Source organism: Ambystoma mexicanum, chromosome 3p, assembly GCF_040938575.1.
Source record: "Ambystoma mexicanum isolate Mex_15411 chromosome 3p, UKY_AmexF1_1, whole genome shotgun sequence".
Taxonomy (NCBI): Eukaryota; Metazoa; Chordata; class Amphibia; order Caudata; family Ambystomatidae; genus Ambystoma; species Ambystoma mexicanum.
The window spans coordinates 519,161,180-519,181,410 of NC_090925.1; the positions used below are offsets into that span (position 1 = coordinate 519,161,180).

General features: G+C 45.8%; 1 protein-coding gene across 5 annotated transcripts in view; it reads left to right on the top strand.

The window, feature by feature from the left end:
- Window positions 1-20,231, top strand: part of ELMO2 (engulfment and cell motility 2) — a 1,054,165-nt gene that overhangs the window by 945,806 nt on the left and 88,128 nt on the right. For all 5 annotated transcript variants that reach the window (XM_069651200.1, XM_069651203.1, XM_069651199.1 and 2 more), the window contains 4 exons: window positions 9,520-9,628; window positions 9,748-9,884; window positions 11,756-11,919; window positions 12,968-13,080. In XM_069651200.1, the coding sequence (XP_069507301.1) occupies window positions 9,520-9,628; window positions 9,748-9,884; window positions 11,756-11,919; window positions 12,968-13,080 (523 nt within the window). The remainder of the gene's footprint in view (window positions 1-9,519; window positions 9,629-9,747; window positions 9,885-11,755; window positions 11,920-12,967; window positions 13,081-20,231) is intronic.

Below are 20,231 nucleotides of genomic sequence, written 5' to 3' on the forward strand. Positions count from 1 at the left end.
CCATAGCCAACAGTGAAAAATGTCACGTTCTCTTCAAACAAAATGTGTCTTCAAAACAATACCAATGTAACAGTTATTCTCTCTCACCTACACCAGCTTTAGCCAACTGCACTTGCACAATGGTCCAGGTCCTCCTTTTTCTATTCTCTTAAGCAGATAAGACTGGATTTCAACATCAGAGAGAAAAACTAGCACACACTACAAGCCCAACATCCTGCAGCCAACTGCACTTCTATGTGCCCTTTGCATTGTGGGACCTCCTTTGTACACTGTACGGGTCAGTTATCTAAAGGTGGTATGGCTTGATCTCCACACCACAGCGAAAAGGTAGCACATGCTAAAAGACAGGCAGCCTGCAGCCGCTACACATCTTGCAGCCGCATTCACTCTTTAGCTTCAATGTCTATAAGGTCCCCCCTAGTCTGCTTACTCATTGGCATGCCTGTCAGTTGCCACTCATACACAGGTGGTACACATTGTTATTGCTAAAACTGCCTTCTTCTACCTCTTAAAGGAAAGATTTAAACATTTTCTAAGCTTGGAGGCACTCTAGTTTGTTGCATTTAAATGTGGGAAAGACCAACGTAGGTTTTATCTTAAGAGGCCTTAGAGCAAGAGAAAGTTCAGTTCTGTAGTATAGACCCCACCCCTCTTTTTGGGGAATCTTCGTTCTACGTTAAAGATAAATAATGTAAGGGATTACTATGTATGCTGATGGATCTAAAGAGCCACAGGTTGCCTCTATGGCAAATGATCTGTCTTTATAGGCTAAGAAGCGTTCCCTGTCCCAATTGTTGGCCGCCGGGTGGCGCTTCTCCATTATCTGCAAGTCTCTGGAAATGCATGGTGTCAGTTAATACCACTCCTATGCGAGACGGTACCCGCACTGGCTCTGTGTTTTGAATGATGCGTTTTTCAAGTTGCAAATATTTGTATTTATTTAGAGTGAAAAGAGATTTTCAACACGTCACTCTGTACCTGAGCACACATGGCTGACTGTGTAGTTCCATAGTTGGGGACATTGCATTAGTACAAGGGATGCAGTGGCCGATACACTAATTGGGTGTGGTAGGAAGCAATGGGACAGCAAGAGGGGACAGCACTGATAAGACGAGAATCAGACTTACTGAGCGCCAGATTGATGGTGCATAATATGTACACAGAACAGGGGATAATCATACACAGTATATACACATATGTGCTGGAGGTAGAAGAAGATCAAGTATTGGCAGAGAGGGAAATAGCAATTTACAGTTGAGGTGCTCATTCGGGTCAGAGTAAGTGCTTTTTTATGGCAGTCTCAAAGCCTGGTAAAGTGTGTGGGGGGCCTTGAGGTCAGGGTTAGCAAGTTCTGATGGTGGCGAGTAGAGCAAAGGAACAAAGGCTTGAAGAAGCATATTAAGGACTTGGAATATAGAGGTTAAAGAAAGATGGATATCGGAGTGGCAGGAGATCAGTAACGAGTGTCTTGAGTTAGCCAGGCACCCGGGGTTGGGGGGAATTACAGCCCATGGATAGATTTCTAGATTAGAAGGTGCAATTTAAAGAGGGAACAATTGTGTATGTTCACCTATCCCACACAGGTAGGTAGATAGATGTGGGTGAGCGGTTAAAAGGTTTGTAAGTAGCCAAATTAAGTACATTGTCGTGTATGTGTGTGGTAAAGCAGTAAGCAGGGAGTCAAAGGCGGAGGCCAGAGCAGTAATCCAGCCTGTAGAGGGCAAGAGTGGAGATGAATCTTTGCAGAGTTGATGCTCACAAAGGCGTCAGCTATTGCGGATGTAAGACTGGTAGCTACAGAGTAATGAATTGCTGTATTTGCAGAACACTGTCTTGGAGAAGACGCACACTTTGAGACATGGGAAATGGGATGAAAGTGTCAGTAGGAAAGGAAAGAGAGGAGCGGAAGGAGTGGTGAGGTATTATATGCCAGGAGGTATATATATATATATATATTGGCTAGGTTTGGAAGGAATTGAGCTGCTTACTGCGAAGCATCATCCAGTGATGAATGACGGCCAATCATCAAGTAATGCAGGTAGACATCACGGGGGTAAACGAAGGGAAGGAGAGAAGAGTCTCATTGGCAAAGAGATGATATGAGAACCCAAAGGGGATGTTTGCCAATCGACTAGGTATAGACGAAAGGACCAAAGACAGGTCTTTGGGGAAGCTGATAAGTGTTGCATAGTATGGTTAGCATTCCACAAGCTGGAAAAAACATTGACCAGGTAACTAGATAGGCAGGCTTGAATACAGGAAGAAGACGGTGCTCTGGAAGTCGTGGTGTGAGTAAGGAGGCTGAATAAGTAGTCAATAGTGCCAGAGGCAGCAGAGTGATCAAAGATGGTGAGGATGGAGGAAACGTGGTCATGATGGGTATGACAAAGGAAGGCTGACAGGCCTGGGCACTATTTCTATGTGACGACAACTGTAAATGGTGACTGGAGGGGGGTCCCCAATATCAAGTTTCTCTTGGTAAGTGGTGATGCAGTTGAACCCCATTTAAGAATCGAGAGAAAGAAAACAGACTGGTTGGTAGTTTCCAGTTGTTTTTTTGGGTCAGGCATAGTTTTTTTTAAAGAGTGGTAGGATGGTGGCCATTTGGTAGGGGGTTGGGAAGATCCCAGAGGAACAGGGAGTGGTGGGTTAGGTGGGGGGAGACGGGGTAGGTGTCATTGAGTGATGCCAGTTTATTAACCGTCTGCCGTGCAGGGGGATTGACAGGAGCACAAGAAGGGTTGGCACACCAGAGGATGGTTTACAGTACAACTGAAGTTGTGAGGGCAAGGACTGTGGGAGTGGTTGGGGGACGAAGGGGGGGAGATCAATGAGGCTTATTAAAGCGTCAAGGAATTTAGAGTTTTAGCGGAGAAAGTAGCAGGCAAAGACCTGGGAGTGAGAGGAAGAAATGGAGGGGAAGCATGCACTGGTAGGTCCTTGCTACCCTGTGGCTGTGAGAACAGAGAGAAGAGATGATGAAGTAGTGTGATTTAGTGGAGTCTAGGGGCAGAGGATTGTGTTGGGAGAAATTCCTTGTATGCGTTAAGTAGAGCCGGGGAGAGGGACACAGTTTTGTGCCACTGATGTAGGTGAAGCTATTTGTTTTCAGTTATTGTTTTCTCATTTATTGGATGGCAAGTGAGATCCAAGGTTGAGGACTTGGGTTAGAGGTATTGAAGGAGTGAGCAGGAAAGTGGTGCTCAGTGGGGTAGTGAGTGGTGTAGCAGTTAGTGCTTGGTTGAAGTCTTAGAAAGCTTTCTGAATGAAGCTGCCAAGGGGTGGAAAAGTGCTTGGCGGGATCATCTGACTCCATCGGTCCATTTCTGGATAGAGTCAGGTTTAATTTTGCACTTGGGGATTGTGAATAGTATGTGGGAATAGGGTAGAGGTTTACAGATATATTGAAGTGGGGGGGTGCTTATAGTGAGTTGTCAATAGAGGGGCTGAGAGCTAGGGAGATGCAGAAAGAAAGGTGTGATCCAGTGAGTTGAAATGAATGTGGGTAGGTTGGTTATGTGATTGGAGAGGGTGGCGTCAAGCTGAAGACAGTGCATTTTTGTCAAGTTTGGTAAGTTAAAGTCTACCATGCGAATGGATGGGACTTCAGTCTGCAGAGGTCCAAGTTGTTCAAAAAGAGTCTAATAGCACCTGTAGGATGATTGATGAGAATTATGGTGAAAGGAGTTGGAGCACGCAGATGAACAGCAATGTAGTTAAAGGAAGAGGTGTGGTAGTGGTGAGGGAGCAAAATGTTGAATGAGTTGTCTTTGCTGATTAAATACCTCATATGCCACCCTTACTGGATAGACTAAGTGTCCATGTGAAGTTGGCAGGATTGGAGTGATGGGCTGTCCCTTAAGGGTTGATCCACGTTGCTGTGATGGGCATCACTGAGAGGTGGTGCTGTGAAGGATTCTAACCGGGCATCACCCACGGGACTAGGACCTTCGCCTCAGCCTTAGATGTAGCACGCAATTAGAATGATTTTTCTTTAATTTCAACGAATTCGAATTGAGCTGATACCCAACCCGTCTCACACCCCCTTTTACAAATATCCTGGGTCACAATGGACCATGAACCAGGCCGGTGGGTGGTAACACAATAATTATTTTAATTTCAAAGAAAATCACACAATTTTTATATCGGGCATCAATCACCAATGGGTTGATAAATACTATGAAAACCACTGAAATACACTTGGGTAACCTACAAGAACATATCCAAAGCACAAATGAATAGGAGCGCTTTTTCAATTAGGATGGATGGCACCAGAGTTACGATTTACCCCTGAAATATTCCCTCAACCCACAATTAATATAATTCTGATTGGATAGAAAGAAGCAGCAGGTAGTCAGGGTTATGTGGCAGCAAACAATCAAAATCCGACCTTCCCTTACAAAAACTTTTAAACGCTTTGCAATGGCCTAAAATGACACTCGGATTTTAACAAATAATTATATTTGTAATTAAATAATGATGTACATATGTTTTATCACAGTCTCAGGGATGTCATATCACTAGTAACTATAAGTTAAGGTATCACCAAAGGCATACAGTTCACAAAGCAGGTTGAAATTGAAAGCACAGTGCAGTCAAATCGCACATGGAAAAGTTGAATTTTTTCTAGTTTGCAGTTTTAAATGTCAAAAACGTTTTATCAGAAAAACAGGTGAAATACTCTGAATCGGAATGCGGTTTTTGGGCTGGAGGATAGAGGCACATCACAGGGACAATATAGAAGTGAAAAGATGGCTATAGCTGAAGAATTGAATGAGATTTGATTTTAGGAAAATAAAGCAGTTAAAATGAAAATCGGTTTGGAAGGAAAGGGAAAGTTTTACTTACACAAGATTTAATGGCTAGAAAAGAGGCATGCCACCCGTGAATATAAAAGTTACGCTGCAGTTGTAACCCTTCACGCAGTGTACCCCTTTTCTTTAGGGAAAATTAATTTATTTAATCAAAATATTGCTAAGGAGTTACAAGATGGGGTGAATGAAAGAATGGTGCTAACTAGAAAAACAAGGACAGGGTCCACAGAGAATTAGAACAGTTTAGACAAGTTATCAGGGTATGCAATGGATTACTTGGAAATTAGGGCAAAGACTAGGGGTCAAGATGGGATATTCTATGTGTTATAGGATGGGGAAATACTCACAATCAGTGCTGGAGTTTGGAATTTGGGACAGCCAACCGAATTCTGTACTCAAAAGGTTCTGGTCACCGGATAGCGGGCTCTCCTGGCAAAAGACAGCTGGACAAAGGTCTGGTCACGGCACAGAACCGCCCCTGCTGGATGGAGCGGGTATGCAGGGCAAGCAGGCGGCACGGGCTCTGACACCTTTCCCCTTTCTCCCTGAAGTTAGTGGGAATTTGTTATGGGGTTTTAGTGCTGAAGGGTGGTTCTTCCTGGATAGGAAGGCCTGGGTCAACTATCCCTTTTCTGGCAGTGGGGTCTGCAATCTTGCAGAGTAAAGGTGGAATATCTGGATACACAGGCGCTGGAAAATTCAGAAGAGAGTCTAGAGTTCTGTCAGCTGCCCTTATTTATAAGGCATGGTGACATCATCGATTTATTGTTGGGCATTAATGAGCTAGACCTACCCCCAAGAACCGGATAGGTCAGCCAATGTTGGTTGCCTCCTCTAGGAGGTGCCTCAGTTTGTGGGGTCGTTCTTTATGATGTGCAAAGCCTTCCCCCAGTCCTTTTTGCCAAAAATCAATCTGAACATAATTTACTCATTTGTACAGTTGACATTTTAGAGAGACCCAAGCTATTCCTCACTGATGAGCCCCAGCAAGGGCGAAACATGTTTGGGGATGCTTGTGGTCTCGTGCAGAAGGGATGTCACTTAGCAGTTCGGGCTGGACTGCCCCTTTTGGGGTGGGGCGAAGCCTGATTTGCATATGGTCTTCCCCTTCTGTAATGGCTTGGCAGGCGAAGAACGGTGGTCTGGAGTGTTGCCCAGAGCAATGCCAGTGGTTAAGAATCATTCTAAACCTTCCAGCCATCACCTCTTTGTTTTTGACATTTTAACAAATTACATCAGCAGATTACATTTTTTACGTAGAACATGGCAGTCCAATTCTCACGTTTGTCGGACTTTGTTTCGCCCGTCTAATAGTTTTTTGCTATTTTCAGTGATAAATATTTGACCTAAAATTCTATAACTTTATACATGGGTATAGATTATCATAAGGCATGTAAGTATTGAATTTCAGAGTGGCATCATGTACACTTTCCTCAGAATATCCACTTCTCTGCCATTTCTGTTCCCGATATAGCAGTGAAGGCTACCTCGTCTTGTTTAAAAACCACAAAAATTTTATTTAAACTGTTAACCTTTTACATTCCTGCAAAGTCCTGTTGCATAGATAAGTCTTAAAATGTTATTAATAAAATAGTCTTTTGAGGCAAACTGTCAGCATTGTTCGCCATATGCGGGCATAGCTTACAAGAATTCTCTTGAGTTGGCTTTGAAGCTCCCAGTAGAAGTTGCAGGGACGTGTGATTTCCTATTTCACATGTCAATGTCCCAGAATCTCTATTGCAAGAGGCCTCAGCCCAGACAAAAGTCTGATGAGCCTGGGCTGTTTAGTGCTTTTGGTCCATTGAAAGTTTTCAAAGGTGGCAATTGACATGCATGTGTCCTAGAAGTTTATGGTGGCTCCTTTTGGGGGAAGGCCTCAGTTAATCCAGTAGAAAACCTGTTCTGGAACTCCCAAAGCAGCCAGCTAATGAGCTTAATTCTTGATTTTATGTTGTTCTGAATCAGAAGCAAGCCTGTTGAATAAAACATCCCATATATGTTTCCCATCACAAACCCCTTTACATTGTTAGACAAGGGCAGGGCCTTATCCAACATACACTTTTAAAACCAGCATTTTTCTTATTTGCAAAAGTACATCTAAACGCGGTGTGAGGCCTGCTGGCATGTTCCTTTCAAAAGGTTCCACCTGAATTTCCCATATTGTTGTGCAGTCATAGTCAGTTTCTTTTATACAGCAATTTGTTTAAAACACAGATCCACTGAAATTGACATAGACCTACAGAGCCAGGGCCTCTTTGAAGCATTGATTTTTGTAGCCCAAAAGTAAAGCGTTTTCCTGCACGGCTGAAAGTAAAGCTTCTTTGGATTTCCCAGTTCTGAACAACCGCCTGTCATTCAGGGATACTGCTCTCTTCTGCTGGAGCACAATATAAATATGGATGGGCATGGCAGGGTCTCACTGATAAAAGTAGTGTGATGATGAACAGGTGAAAATAGCGTTAGGGCTGCATCCTTTTTAATGTAAAATATTCCCTTTTCAATGGGAACATTTTAGCAAACAGCTGAGCAGCGCTGCTTTTCAATTCGCTTCTTTTGGTGCACACAAGAACACACACTGGCACCTTTCTCGATGTGCTCCCTGTTCCAACTCGCCCAATAGGTGTTTGGCAAGATGGTACAGCCATCCTTTTGTTGCTGCAAAACACATTTGTGATGCAATGGTGCTCCAAGGAGCCAGCACAGCCATTTTGCTGTTGACTGCAGAAGCACAGCTTGGTTATGGATGGGAATTATGCTGAGTGGGTCAATGTAGGCCACAGTATAGATGGGTGTCATTGTGATCATGCAGAAGGTTTTGTTACTGAGGGATTGGGCGTTCCAGAGCTATAGCCTAAGGTTCAAAGCGTAAGCAGAGAGGGCACGAGTGAGCCCTAAAGTAATGCGAGATGGGTAGATGCAGTTTTCTAGGGTTGCCTTGGAGGATGCAGGGTCATTTTGGAGGATAATAGTAGTGAGAGAACCCATGGGGCTGCCAGGCAGGTGGCTGACAGGAACACCTAAAAAATGGTAGGGACAAAGGGTGATTAGGAGAAGGATGAGGTTAGACAGAAGCATTATGAGGTTCGGCGTAGCAGGTATTGGGAGGGAGAGACAGATGCATGTAGGGCCAAAAGTGACAACCTTAAATACAGTTAGGCTAATGGCGATAACATTTGTACTCTAATGCCCATCCCCTTTCAGCCATATTCTTGAGGCGTCCAACTGAAAGGTGTAAAGGACCCGAGCAAGATGCAAAGCAGCATAGAATCTGACCTTTCTCTAACCTCACTCCATTGCTACATTTCTGGATTAAGTCTGATACCCCTTTCAGGCTTGCTCTCCACCGCTGGGCAACTCCATTAAGAAAGCTTTCCAAGACCTCAACCAAGCACTAATGGCTCCACCATTGAGCTCTACTATCCTGCTGACTCCTTCACTGCATCTCACCCATGTGCACAACCTTGGATCTCTGCTGCCATCCAGTAATTCAGCACTAACGGCTTCACCTACATCAGTGGCAAAAAAACTATTCCCTTACCTCTACTTTTAACTCTCCTTACCTCATACAAGGAATCTCTCTGAATACATTCCTCTGCCCTAAACACTGTTAAATCACACTACTCTGACCAACCTCATCTCTTCTCTCCGGTGTAGCAAGAACCCTCCAGTCCATGCTTGTCCTCCATTTGTTCCTCCCACTCTGATGACTTTGCCTGCTACTTTTTAAATGGACTGCTAGAAACCAACTGTAGTCGCAACTTGGGGTAGCATCAATCTATATATTTCAGAGAAATGCCAATGAGGGCCATGTATGTGCGGTAGAGGATTGAGGTCCAAGTTAGGTCAAGAAGCTGGATGGTGACGAGGGGTGAGGGTGGTCAAAGGTGGAAAAAATGAAGGACATGCTTGCCTGCTGGAGAAAGTAGTCATCTTGTAGGTTGGCCATATAAACATGCAAACAGGTGAGACCCTTCTCCAGCTGCCCTTCCCCTGGTGGAGTGATCACCCTGGTGGTGGCAAATTAAGCATGGCCCCATGCCATGTAAATGGCTGGGTACCAAATAAAGTGGCTGATTTATCACCACTACAGCCTTTCGGGGCACCCTACTGCCTCAGATGTTGAGCAGGTGGCTGAGAGCAGCAATATACAGAGGTACAGTTTGTCTAGTTTTGTACCCAGAGCATTTCCATGTGCTAGCCATGTGATACCAATGCACCCATGTGAACACTTAATTCTACTACTATAAAACAGGTTTCTTACTCCCTCAATGAGGTTCACTTATAAATTGCTGCTTGTCATGCTCTCCTTAAGCTTTCGAACCACAGGAAGGTGATTTAATTACCCAGTTGTTTAAAATCTGCACCCTCCCTCTAGAACTGCATCATATTGTTTAGTTATTTACATTCTGGCACCCGCATACGGAGCTACTATTTTATTCAAGCTGTAGAGAGTTTGCTACGAGTGCAAGGAGACCCGAATTGTGTTAGTTTAATTAATAAATGTCAGTGCACTGCGACTGGCTGACAGATGCTTACTCCCTATCACTAACTTGCTCCCTGTCACTCTGTTTGATGCAGACAGCTTTGCATTGCCCGACAGGTGCTCTGTTTGCGCACTATACATATATAATGTTCTGCTTCTCAATTACTGTGTATGATTCCTGCCCGGCTCTTTATCACAATGGCTAATGGCTGACCCTTGCAGATAGTCCTGGAGAACAGCAGTCGTGAAGATAAGCATGAGTGCCCGTTTGGACGTAGTGCCATTGAGCTCACTAGGATGCTGTGTGAAATCTTGCAGGTCGGAGAGCTGCGTAAGTTGATCTTCCTTTGTATACAACATGTAATCTTCCAGATCTCCTTTTAAAGTCTCTTGCTTGCAGAGATAGCAATGCCTGCCTCTACTAACCTGTTGTCTCCCTTTATTGTGAAGCTAATGAGGGTCGGAATGATTACCATCCAATGTTCTTCACTCATGATCGGGCCTTTGAGGAATTCTTCTGCATCTGTATCCAACTGCTGAATAAAACCTGGAAGGAGATGCGAGCCACAGCAGAAGACTTCAATAAGGTGAGTGCTTCCATGCGTGGTTATGTAGGATGTGATCCCTGCTTGATATCATGCGCAGGAGGAGCGATTCTTTGCAGGGATGTGCATACTGGCATCTCTGGATCGGGTTGTGTGTAGGGCGAGCAATTTCCATCCAGGGATATGTTAATGTATCCGTAGCTCAGAGGTTTGTGTAGTTAAATGTGGTTATCTGTGTCTACTATAAGCATATTCATTATTGAGTGAATTGTGTACCGAGATTTCTACTGAAAGATGTGTCGCTCCTTAAACCTGTGATTTGGGGGTTTTCGGAGAACTTGTCACTGTCTGTGGCTGTTGCTCTCTCAACATCCCTTGCTGTCTATTACTATTTTAGCTTGTTACTGTTTGTACCACTTGGTGTTTGTGCATATGGCTGCTGCCTAATACTGTGTTATGCTGTGATAACTTGCAGACTACTGCTACTGTGTGGTTGATGCTGCATACTGAAACTACCTGCTTTCCCCATGACCTTAAGTTAATCTCCCCTAACTGGAGGGCAGGGGAGGACACCCCAACAACTCATGCCCACATAGGAAACATAGGTAGGTAAGGACCCCCCAAAGGTCGTCTAGGGAGTGACCAAAACCCTCTATCCCAATCATTGCCAATCCAGGGCAGGGAAGACTCCAACATCAGCCAGGTAGACATACCACTAGAGTAACACAGAAGAAAACGGCCATTCCTCAACATGCCCGCCAACTAATCGGACAAACTACAATACCAAACACACAGGATAATCATATATGTCAAGCAAAGGCAAAGAGGTAAGGAAAACCCACTAACCCAACTCTAAAACTTCAACTTTCCGCATACACTTCCCAATCAGAAACTCACACAACCACATCTCTGCACAGCAATAGGTACATACTTCACCACACTGCAACAACAGACTAACACATATTCCCTCACAACAGCACATGGGAAGTCACACCAACCCGAAAACCACCCTTCAGCTCATCAAACGGCACAAACCGAACTGAAGCTGCCAACAGGAAATCACAACTCTCACTTTACTTTTTCCACTACACCCTAAGAACCCCCCCCTTTTTTCCCACACCCTCCTTTTCAGATCTGCGAGAGCGCCTGGAACCACTCCGGTGGTGACGGTGAACGATACACATACCTTTAACATTAACAATGTCTGTAAATGCTGTTCAACTAGTATCACTGTTTGCTACTTCTTGCAAGCATCTATGCCAGCAATAACTGGTGCCTGTCCCCCAGTTTGCCTCCATCTGCCCACCACTATCCATGATGGCTGTGTCGTATCAGTGTCTGTTCTTCTAGTGCTTGTTGCTGCCTGATGCATATACCTTTTGCTTTCAATTACTGCCACTATTAGGAATCCCCTTGCTTGTTTGTTTTGCTGCCTGTTGATCCTGCTTCCAGCTTGCATCTGTTCTTGTTTCTTTGACAGTGTCTGTTCCTGCTGCTGACTGCCATTTTCTATGAATGCTGATTCCTGCCGATGTATGGGCTTGCTGCTACTTGTGATTGTCTGTGTCTGCTAGTTCCTAGTGTCTGTGCCAAGTTCTACTTGCTAATTTTACTGTGACATCTTCCACTGCTCGTTCTTTTTCTTGTGCATCCTCCATTATTCATTTGTGACTTTCGTTGTAATGTCAATTTTCTGTTGTCTCTTAGCTGTGCCATTGTGCTCCCTGCTCTTACTTGTGCATCTGATGTTGCTCCGCTCTCACCATACTGCTCCTTTCCCCCATCCAGTGTCATTATAGATAGAGAGCCATGTTGCACCTAGTATGATTTCTGGTATTTCTTTTGTGACTGTTTTGCAACACTCTCGTTTGGTGTCACTGGACTCTGACCATCTCCTCTAATCTTTTTTCCAGGTGATGCAAGTGGTCCGCGAGCAGATAACCAGGGCTTTACCATCCAAGCCAAACTCTCTGGATCAGTTCAAGAGCAAACTGCGCAGTCTGAGCTATGCTGAGATTCTGCGACTGCGGCAGTCTGAACGAATGAGCCAGGATGATTTCCAGTCTCCTCCAATTGTGTGCGTATTATAGACCACCAAATTCACCCATATAGCTTTCCAGACTTTGAGACGGTTGACATGACTTTTTACCCTCCTGGAACAGTTTTGCTCTCCCCTCTGGTGTGAGTCTTTTGTTTCCCTGGCAGCAGTTGTATAATTCCACAAGCCCTGCAGAGCGAGTGGAAGCCTCTGAGAGCCCAGGGGCAGGGATACTACTGCATGTCACCTCCCATGGATCCCCATGTGATGAGATCGAAGGGGCTTCAGAAAGGCTGATGCAGCTTCTCTGTCCTCTAAGGACACTTACAAAGTGTCTACCAACAGGGATATTGATTGATACATACCTTGACTGATGCATTACTTTTGGGACCTCGTGGACGGGGATGTGGCATCCTGGGCAGAAGGTAAACATCAGTTGCCATCTCATGGTCCATGGAGAGAGATGTGGTGTCTCAAGCCCCCGTGGTTGTGGACGTTGCCATGTCTCCAAGGACTGCATGTCATGCTTTAAAGGCACAGTGCGTCATGCCCCTAGCTACACATCCTAATAGGACTTGGTATGTAACACCTCAAGCCAATGCAGCAGGACTTGAAAGCCATGGATGCAGTTGTAGCATTTCACAACCAAGGAAGGGGTGTTTGGGACATGGACTCTGCCCACACACCTAGCTATGATAACCTGGTATTCATTCCCCAGGCATAACGCCATTCGTTGTATTGGGTGGGAATGAATGCAGCATGTCAAGGTGCCCATTCACATTCTGCAAAATGATTCAGGATGTGCAGTCCTCACAGGGGTGTGTCTTGCCATGTAAGCATAAATCATGTCATCCCTATATGTTGCAGCCATTAATCTACAGAGCATATGTCCTCTTGGATTCTCACAGATTTGTGACATCTACAACTTACGGGCTTCAACGAAAGGGACGATGCACGTTTGTCTTTGGCATTGATACATGGTCAAGGCAATAGAGTCCCAAAGATTTGTTACTTTGACTGTCATACTTTCACAAGTCAATCATGCTCCATTTTTCTTCATATTAACCCTTTGTATTTTTGTCTCCAGTGAACTGCGGGAGAAGATCCAGCCTGAGATCATGGAGCTGATTAAACAGCAGCGATTGAATCGACTTTGTGAAGGAAGTAGTTTTCGAAAGATTGGAAATCGCCGGAGGCAAGGTGATGTCATAATTACATTGTTCTACCAGTAAGATGGTATGTCTATGTAAATAAAGTAGTGAATAGTGGGATGAACAACCAAGGGAATAGAAAAACTGCAATTTATGCCCACTTTTAGAGGTTCTGTCTTTGGGACTGTCGATTGGAGTAATTTTTGTAGTCAGTGAGAGTTTCCTTCAGATGTTTCAGGGAAGGAATATACATAACAAACACATTCCACTGAACCGTCCGGTGAAAAGGCTGGAGCAGCGTTGACCAACTCACTACCTGGCTGTGACGGCAAACCGAAAACAGAAACGACAATATCAGTGATGCGCTTTAGTAAGCATCCAATCCCCAGATCACTTATTCAGGTCGTTAGGATCTACCTGAAAGTAGACTGGATGATTTGACCGCAGTGCAGTGGTTTAATTTCCTGATCAATTCAAAGTCCATAAGGCCAGAGACCTGCCCGATAGGTATCGGGGACTAGCGGACAAAAACCCAGCGCAAATGTCCACAAGCATTAAATGTTTGCAAGGGGCCTAAGCCAAATGGGACGTGGGCATGGCTAATGGATAACAGGATTGCAGAACATAGAAAGCTTCTAGGCAGGTGGTAAGAACGTAAGTCCCTGTAGATTGGGCACAAATACTTGGACTCGGGGAAGAAGATAGAATGATCCCCTCGTACCTTGGACATACCAAGTCACTGTATCTGTTCAGGGGGAAGTGCATACTGGGACATGGTTAGGGACTTGATCCTGTCAGGGGGCTATAGGGACCCCTCTCGATCTGGGTAGGGGACCTACCAAGGCATTTGCCAAAGCCAGCTCTGTCCCAGAGATGAGGAGTGGGAGTTCGGGGGAGATCAGTCAGTCCATACTATCATATGTGGGTCTTGAATGTTGATGGTACCACCGTCTGTCACTCTATATTCCAGTAGAGTTTCTGGCCAGTGGTCTTTCTTCTCTGGTAGAAATGCAACTCCCAGAATGCACCTGGGAGCAATGAAGAAAAAACAGACTTGAATGAAATAAGTGTGAAACCAGAAATGTGGGAACTTGCACACTTCGAACAGCCATCTTGCAGAGAGAGAGCTCATAGGGCTGCAGAAAGGCAAACCTCTCATTATGGCGGAAGAAAAACAAACTTTCAGACCAAAAGTGTGCCAGTGAAGCCATCAGAGACAGTTACAAAACCATGCTGGAAAAGAGGGGGGTTTAAAAAAAGTTTTTCACCTCTGTAGACCACCCACTTGGGCAAAGGTAGGCACAGATTGGCCCAAAGCCATCCATGAAAACGCTGGAACCAGTGGGGGATTGCAGGGTTAAATGCAGAAGGCACACATTATAAAAAAGGAAGGAAGTGAAAGCAAGAGTGTGCGTTATGAGAGTGGTCGGTGTTGGGAAAGATTTTCTTTTTGCTGCTTTCCTCCCATAGACCTCTATGGGAGAACCCTGTCCTGACTTTTTGGAGGTTAGTCAAGTTTTCTGCTTTACTGCCCTTGCCTGTTGGCTCATTCTTATGGGGAAACTGATTCGTCGCTCAGACTATCAGTACTGAGGGACTGTCTTTCTTTAAATGTCATTTATTCTAAAATTGGTTTATCCAAGTAAAAACTAACATCATATCACATTAGAAGATTCCATACATTTCTTATGTAAACCTTACTATGTTAAAACCCACAAAATCGACCGATCACACAAAAACATTTCATAGATATCTTATATAAACTTTACAATGTTAAAATCACAAAAAAAAACTTACGTTACCCTCTTAAATTAATCAAATTCATTCTGTATACAAACATTAACCACAGCAATAGTTTAGGGCACCTTGTTCCCATTAGATAAGTGAATCCAAAATTCCTAAATCGACAACCATTCAATTCTATTTACAAAATTCCCAAACGTTGTTCGCCTCAAATTATGCAATTCTGGGAATTGCGCCCAAATGATAATACATTGTTTGAGCCGTCTCCTCTTGTTTACAATAGTTTCAACCCTTTTATTCATTGGTCACTTTTGAGCGAATATAATCTCTCCAGTAGCAAGCAGATTAAATCAAAATCGCCGAAATTGTGCGCTCCAATGCGCATTTGGGAATGTCTGCACAAAAAGCGTGGCAGTGTACAAAGTGGTTTGACAAATACCAGAAGAGAATTGATTTTTATATGATCGGTTATTTTCTATGGTTTCTACCAACATCCCTAGGATTACTGATTAATGTTTCGGCCGTTTCAGATATGCTACATAAAATATTCTTGCTTCCTGCATGTAGGTCAATATTGGCCCACATAGACCCCCTAAAAATGATACTCCTGAAATCGCAAAGCAGCGAGTCATTGGGTGAACAAAGAATCAACCTGTAGAAATAACATTTTCCATTTAACCCAGCCGCTTAGGGATGTCAATCCCAGTTCATACCGAACCAGGGAAATTGGAATGCAGTTCGGTAGACATAGTTCTGAAGCTTGTTGTTCTTTTTAGAATCACATGCTGTGCATATGGTCTGACATCCAGTGGTAACCACGGAGTATTGCATCTTCTCTTTAGAGGATCGAAAGGGGACGTCCGCATCGGCGTGTCTGTAACACTATCCCTAATGTGACGTGTAGTGTACCCAAAATCCATCACACGCTGAGGTCCCTCAGATTGTTTTTTTCCGCCCAGATTACTGGTTGCCCTAATGCGGAGCTCTTACATAGAGATAGCTTTATTGTCATATTTATCATCTTTGTCGTTATTCATGTTAAGTCACTTCGACGGTTGAATCCTGCAAGACAATGCCGAAGACTGCTGCAGACTTTCGACGCCTGTTAATCCGTGTGGCGCTGCCGTCCAAGTGGCCAGGCCTTCTGGCCGGGCTATCCAGTGGGGAGAGTGGGGTCGGGTGGCCATATTCTTTACAAGTATGCCTTTCCTCTTTCACCCTTTCTACTCCCTGGGTTTTGTCATCGCTATACCCATCTTTCGCTATCTAAAAGACACCATTTAGATTTTGTCCCTCGTGTAGGGCTAAATATCCGTGGAAAGATGAGCACTCTCGGTGCAACTACTGTCTTCCCCTCGACCACAAACAAGCGGCTTGCACAGCCTGCAAACTCCTGTGCCCTAAGACGCTTAAGGAGTGCCGCTTGAAGTGTTGGGTGGCCTATGGCATGTCGCAGGCCGAATGTTCTTCCACCGCCGAATGGGGACTAGCGATGACCAGGCCTCCGATCCGGAAGCCAGTGACCTAACGGTGGACAACTCTCGGTCCGCAACGCCCATCCCCGACCCACCAGGCCTGACGCGAGTCACGCTATGGGGAAAACACCCGGCGACAGGGGCTAATACGATCATAACACCACACACAACCCAAGGTTCTCCTTCGGTGGCACTGTCAAAGCGTACCAAAGCATCAACGGAACCATCGAAAACTTTGACGGGATCGAACTTTGCTGCGGCTTGCGACTGGGCAATCCAAAGCAAAGGGCGCTAACCCTAAAAAACATACGGCTGTCAAAAACCCTCCAGGAGGACGCGCAGATGCCGCTTAAGGGCCCGGTGGTGCCGAAACCCACAGCTCAGCCTCCGGTTGAGCCGGTAGATGGTCCAGATTCCCTGGCGAGAGCATCGCAAGAATTGCCTCGGCAGTAAGACTGAAGGAACGGTCGAAGGAGGCGGCAAAGCACAAGGAACGGCCTAGAGACGTGCTGAAAGACACGCCACAGCACCCTGAACCCTGCTAGGACTACGCTGAGTCATGTGCCTTTGTCAGGCACATTAGGGGACAAATCTCGACGTCACAGGTAAGAAGATGAATCCTTTCCTCCACTGCACCCCTCTGGTTCATCCTCATGGACCAGGGAGAAATTTGAGGGATGCATGGACAGATTAGAAAAATGTCTTTCTGAGAAGCTTGCCCCCAAGAGACCTCAAAGACCTTCCTTCTATGCCTGTATCCAAGTTTCAAAGGACCTGGGAAGATCCACAGGAGGAGTATACCTGTGTCCACACAGGTGATGATGATGTTATGGACACATATGACCAGGATGAGGATGGCACCTTTCTGGAAAACTACAATGTGGATGATCAGGCAGATCCTATGGGCAATTGGGAGGACAGCCGTCAGGTTGATGCTCAACCTTGGAAGTCCATTACTCACACCCAGGGCCCGATGCCCTGTGCATAGATTCCCCACCCTGGCTCGTCAAGCCTCCCCAGTGGATGATCAAATGGCGTTTAACACCATCTTGAAGAAGGTGGCTGACCAATTTCAGATCGCCACTCAAGAAGCTTTACCAGATTCTGATTTTGTGGAGGATATACTCAAAGAAAAACCTCCGGCCAGCCAGGCCATACCTTTGTTAAACTCTATCAAAAGGAGGTTGGCACCTTCCTTGTTGACGCCAGCGCAAACCAGGACAGTGAACCCTAAGGTGGAGAAGTTGTTTCGTCCTTCACCAACCGACCCTGCCTACATCAAGGGACATGCCACACCAGACTCTAGTGGTTACCACTACTAGAAAACGGGCTGGTGTTCCCCTGTCTACAGGAGAGGCACCACCTGATAAGAGGTCCAAGAGACTATATGCGCTCGGAAAGAGGGTCACAACTGCTGCTGCGTTTTCCACCCGTGTAGCTAATAACACCACGCTATTGGCCAGCTATGCAGACGTCCAGGGGAACCTTCTGCAAGAAGACCTTCAGGAAGTGCCAGAGCCTACCCAGAAAATGTTGCTCGACATTGTTTCTGAAAGCAAGCAAGTCAACTGAAATGTGCTCAAGAACACTCTAGACGCTGCCGAGACAGCGGAAAGAACCCTGGGACAAGGTACCTTGCTCAAGTGGCATGCATGGCTGAGGAACTCCGGTTTCAAGCCAGAGACCTAAGCTGCCCTTATAAACAAACCTGTTGAGGAGACCAACCTGTTTCGCAAGGCACTGGACGATGCTCTTGAAACAGCCAAGAAAGAACATGAAACACTCAAGTCCCTTCAACAGATTACCCTGAAACCCTCTCCTCAGAGAAGAAGCGGCTCTCGCCGGTCCTTTTGTGGGCGATCTTGTTTTCCCCAGAACCAGTGGAATTCGGGACATGGGTCTAATACCTGCACCACTTATCCACCTAGAGGACAGCGGCGTGGTAAAGGTAGAGGACGAGGTTCCAAACCCAGAGGCGCCCCGGCCTCTGGTCAGAAATAACCTTTCAGATCCAGGTCCCCCTCCCATGCCACCCCAGTCGAGGGGCGTATAACATCTTTCCTTACTGCATGGGAGCAGATAACAGACCAGTTGGTACTCGAGACGGTTGCCCACGGTACTGCATAGAATTTGCCCCACCATCCCAATTCAGACCGCCAAAATCAAGACGCCCGACTGCTGACCACCTGCGGATCCTACTACAAGAGGTGGAGACCCTGCTAGGAAAGGACGCCATAGAAGCCGTCCCTATTCTACAGGTAAACAAGGGTATTTATTCAGTGTACTTCCTTTTCCCAAAAAGGATCTCCCCATGCGCTCTGTGCTAGATTTGCGCCCAGGTAACACATTTGTCAAACCTCAGAAATTTGACATCGTCACTCTACAGAAAGTAATCCCACTGTTGAGATCGGGGGATTACATGGCAACATTGGACATGAAAGATGCATACTTTCATATTTCAATGTTGCCAGCGCACAGAAAATACCTAAGGTTCATGATAGAGGACAAGCACTATCAGTTCAAAGTACTCCCCTTCGGCATTGCCTCAGCACCAAGGGTGTTTACGAAGGTACTGACAGTAGCAGCAGCACACCTGCGCAGACTATCCGTCCCGTTTTACCTTTACCTCGATGACTGGCTCATAACGGGGGAGTCCTATGAAACATTGCCTATTGAACATTCAAAAGACAATAGACCTCTTATTCAGTCTGGGATTCTCCATCAACGAGAAGAAATCCAGTCTAGAGCCCAGTCAAGTCCAACAGTTTCTAGGGGTTCTGATTCGGACAAAAGATGACCTCATCTTCCCCTCCAACGAGAGGGTTCAAAACATGCTGTTTCAGATCCCTCAGTATGTAGCCAGTCGGGAAGTGATGCAATGCAAAGCCATGCAACTGTTAGGAGTGATGGCGTCCTGCATTTACTTAGTTTCTCACGCGCATCGTGCGTCCCATGCAAGAGTGGCTCATCAGCCAGTGGTGTCAGGCCAGTAGACAATGGGAAGATCTGGTAGTTGTCTCGCCAGCCCTCGTTCTCTCTCTGCAGTGGTGGACGAGGGAAAACCTCTTGAAGGGGAAAACCTTCACCACCCCCGCAGTAGAAACCACTCTCACGACCGACGTATCTCTCAAGAGGTGGAGGGCTCACCTGCTTCAGCAGATGGCGCACGACGTGTGGTCCCCACAAGTAGCGTCCAACCACATAAATCTGTTGGAGCTATTAACGGTATTCAAAGCACTGACAGCCTTTCAAAAACTTACAGGGGAAGACAGTCCTGATCTTGACAGAAAGCAGCACAGCCATGGACTATCTGACAAACAAGGGGGCACTCACTCTCCAGGGCGATGTTTGTTGTCCCAACACGTTCCAGGGGAACTCAATCTTCTTGCGAAACATGCTCAGCAGAGATTTCCCACTGCCCGTAGGGTACGAATGGCAAAACACAAAGACATCGTCTCCAGCGTTTTCGCAAAATGGGGCTTCCCTGAGATCGACTTGTTCGCAACTCTGGAGAATGCTCAATTCCAGGATTACGCCTCCAGGTACCCACAGAACCGATCCAAGGGAAACAGTCTCTGGATAACATGGTCAGGGAAATTTGTTTACGCGTTTCCCCCGACTCACTTACTCACAAGATTGTGCACAAGATGCACTATAGTCACCATGATATTGGTGGCTTCCATGTGGGCCCGCCAACCCTGGTTTGCTCATCTGATGCAGATGTCCCTATCGCCTCCAATGAAACTCCCTTGCCCGTACAACTTGTTATCTCAGGACAGGGGAGAAATACTGCACCCATGCCCGCAAACTCTGAACTTAGTGGCCTGGCTCCTGAGGTCATAGAGTTCGGACACCTTCAACTCCCTCAGAGGTGCATGGACATACTTGGGGAAGGGAGAAAACCTAACACCAGATATTGCTATTCCAGTAAATGGAAACGCTTTTGTTATCTGGTGCACTACCAAGAGTGTCAATCCCATTG